Source organism: Diaphorina citri, unplaced genomic scaffold (assembly GCF_000475195.1).
Source record: "Diaphorina citri unplaced genomic scaffold, Diaci psyllid genome assembly version 1.1 scaffold407, whole genome shotgun sequence".
NCBI classification, from domain to species: Eukaryota; Metazoa; Arthropoda; class Insecta; order Hemiptera; family Psyllidae; genus Diaphorina; species Diaphorina citri.
The window spans coordinates 116062-119590 of record NW_007377842.1 but is presented as its reverse complement, the minus strand read 5'-3'; the positions used below and the strand labels follow the sequence as shown (position 1 = coordinate 119590).

At 42.8% G+C, this 3529-nt stretch overlaps 1 protein-coding gene across 1 annotated transcript; it reads right to left on the bottom strand.

The window, feature by feature from the left end:
- Positions 1–1558: 1558 nt before the first annotated feature.
- On the bottom strand, positions 1559–2624 carry LOC113467113. The gene is made up of 3 exons (XM_026823113.1): positions 2144–2624; positions 1685–1984; positions 1559–1587 (listed from the first exon to the last, which is right to left on the bottom strand). Exons 1-3 carry the CDS (start codon positions 2622–2624, stop codon positions 1559–1561), a joined length of 810 nt encoding a protein of 269 aa, XP_026678914.1.
- Between the last annotated feature and the right edge of the window lie 905 nt (positions 2625–3529).

Genomic DNA, 3529 nt, shown 5'->3' with positions numbered 1-3529 from the left:
CCCTGTGTCGACAAATTTCCCTTTTATTTGTGAACCGTTACCAAATAAGCAAGTGAATAGTCAGTCCCATGTGATTTTTCACGCGGAATCGAATGGTGCTACTTTTAGCACTCTCTGACTTACAGTTGAGAAGTTGCGGGTTCGATACTCCCCTGTCAACAAATTTCCCTTTTATTTGTGAACCGTTACCAAATAAGCAAGTGAATAGTTGATCCCATGTGATTTTTCACGCGAATCGAATGGTGAAACTTTTAGAACTGTCCGACTTACAGTTGAGAAGTTTCATGTAATAGAAAGTCGTGTGATGTTCAAATGGTGCTACTTTTAGCACTCTCTGACTTACAGTTGAGAAGTTGCGGGTTCGATACTCCCCGGTGTCAACAAATTTCCCTTTTATTTGTGAAATGTAATAGAAAGTCGTGTGATGTTCACACCAGATTTTTTTATATTTGCAGCCATTATAGGGCTAGCTAAGGTTATATCTAATACCTCTCTTCTAGCCCGGGTTACAAAGGTGGGCTCTTTGTTTGCAGCCATTATAGGGCTAGCTAAGGTTATATCTAATACCTCTCTTCTAGCCCGGGTTACAAAGGTGGGCTCTTTGCCTCTATTCATAATGTCTATATTAAAACTAGCCAAATAATCATAAAGACACTCACCTCTTTTATTGATGTCACTGCTGCCCCAAACTGTGTGGTGTGCATTTGCATCGCAGCCAATGATGAAGTTCTTCCTTCGTGTTGTACAGTATTGAACTAGTTGCTGGACTGCTTCAGGAGGCGTATGGTCCACGTCACAAGGGAAGTAAGCACTTGCCAGAACGACAGCCTGCACTCCTCTAGCTGTTGGAATGTCCGCCTCTATTGCAACTAAGTCACGTGATGTGAAGCGAAGAATTGATGATTCTCATGAAAAATATAACTGTCCAAATGTATTTTTTTCGTAAAGATCGTCAAAAATAATAAATAATCCGAAAAGATTTTTTTTAATAAAGTATTTCTTCTCTAAGAAATTCGTCCCCAAAGTGTGCGCGGGAAAAATAATGAGATTCAAATTTAGAAATGCGCCCTACGCTTGGCAACATTGCGTGGGACGTAACCAACCATGAAAAAAGAAATTCTTCTGGCTCTTGCTAATCTGATCACATCGTTTTCTTTGGTTTTTGCGTTTTGTATCTGCTAATTTGACTGTTTTTCTAAGTATCCTGTGGTGGTGTAGTGGTCAAGGCGCTCGACTGGTTAACAGGAAGGCGTGGGTTCAATCCCAGCCGAGGTATGGAATTGTATCCTCAATAAAAATTATTATACAATTGGATCAAACTTTATTTACAGATACAGATGGTAACAATATAAATACAAAATATAAATACAAAATTCATGAAGATCAAAGGTATTGTCTGCGGATAGAATTGAGCCTGGGAAGTGTGTGCTCAAGAGCAACTCTAAAGTTTCCCGACTATTTTCTGTGTATTTTCCTTCCTTATTTATAAGGAACCCAAGTCCATTGGAATGATCTTTTGCAAGGACTTTTTGGAGACGAGCTGCCGTAGGCTGATTATTTATGCCTTCACAGAAGTTCCTCCATGTCCTACGCTTAGATTTACGTAATGCCAGGTTATATTTTGTGAGGGCTTCTTTATATTGATCCCATTCACCTGATTTTTTGGCCCTGTTAAAAAGCCTACGTGTGAGCTTCCTTAGCTTATCTAGCTCATTGTTCCACCACGGCACTTTGCGCGTAGCAATTTTCCGTTTGAGTGGACATGAACTTTCATAAGCTGTAATTAAAGCTTCATTAAGATTGGAAGAGACTCGCTCCAAATCGTCAACGTTGTCGATATTGGATTCAAGTTCCTCAATTTTTGATTTGGCGAGACACTGGTAAAGTCTCCAATCAGTTAATTTCGGAACTCTAGTCTCCTCGACATGAGATCCCTCTATTTCTAGATTGAACCTAATATGTCTGTGGTCAGACAAGGAAGGTTCTGGGGACACATGCCAGTTTTTTATATTTGCAGCCATTATAGGGCTAGCTAAGGTTATATCTAATACCTCTCTTCTAGCCCGGGTTACAAAGGTGGGCTCTTTGCCTCTATTCATAATGTCTATATTAAAACTAGCCAAATAATCATAAAGACACTCACCTCTTTTATTGATGTCACTGCTGCCCCAAACTGTGTGGTGTGCATTTGCATCGCAGCCAATGATGAAGTTCTTCCTTCGTGTTGTACAGTATTGAACTAGTTGCTGGACTGCTTCAGGAGGCGTATGGTCCATGTCACCAGGGAAGTAGGCACTTGCCAGAACGACAGCCTGCACTCCTCTAGCTGTTGGAATGTCCGCCTCTATTGCAACTAAGTCACGTGATGTGAAGCGAGGAATTGGTGAATAATGTATGGAAGACTTCACGAGTATAGCCGCTCTAGGCGTTTCGTTATCTTTGCAGTACACTATTCTTCCTTCTCTTGTTGAGAGCCGTCTTATATGGCCTCCGTATACATAGGGCTCTTGTATCAGTGCAATTTGTGTTTTGGTACAGGTGAAAATTTTGTTGAGAACATCGGAGGCCGCTTTGCAGTGTTGTAAGTTCACCTGTATGAAGCTGATGGTCTGCTTCTGCACCATTATTTAGGAGAGCGGGGGCGGGGCTTCCAGTCTTTCTTCCCCTTTCCAGGTCGGAGACCTTTGAGGGGAGTATCTGAGTGGCGTCCTCGTTCCTCTCTCCTGGTCCAAAGGCTTGAACCTTGGGAGCTAGCGCTCGTCCCAACTTTGGAAGGCTTTGGAGTAGCCTTTGCCTGGGTTGTTCCTGAAGGCCCAGGGTCAGCTTTCGCAGGTATTGAAACCGAAAGCTTTGGGTCAGCCTTAGCAGTTTGTGTGCCTGGAGGCTGATTGGAAGCCTTAGCAGGTTTTGAAACTGATGGCTGTGGGGTAGCCTTAGCAGTCCCAGTACCTGAAGCCTTGGTTTGGACTTTTGTTCACTCTTGTTGTGCAGAGTGACTTTACCAAACTTTAAGCTAATTTTGTAGCTTAATGTTTTGAGGAGCTCAACTGAGGCCAAGTCCACTGACATGATAACATGTGCGACTGTTCCCTCATTGCTCCTCCGGAGAATTTTCCATTCACTGGTAGCAAGGCGTGAATTCTGCTTCTTTACCATCTTCAGGATTTTCTCCGTCGTATCTTCCGATGAGCTTGGAAAGTAGGCACTGAGGATCTTTGACTTTGGTAAGTCGCCCTCTTCCACTACTTTCAAGTTGGCACCTTCCCAAGGCTTTACTTTTTAGCCAACACCTGGGAGCAGCCTAAGACGCGTTTCGTTCTTATTTGAACTCATCAGTTAGACATAGCTCTCAGGTGCTGGCCAAGAATTTGGAAGTGTTATTTATACTTCAGAGATGGAAATTGTGGAGAAACGAGAACCTGCGTTTTCTATGTAAGATTATATTTTGTGTTGAGTGTTGTTGTGAGCGCCACAGTACTCCCCCCCAAGTGACAGCGTTAGTCACTAATTAAGCAGCGTGCAGCGAGGC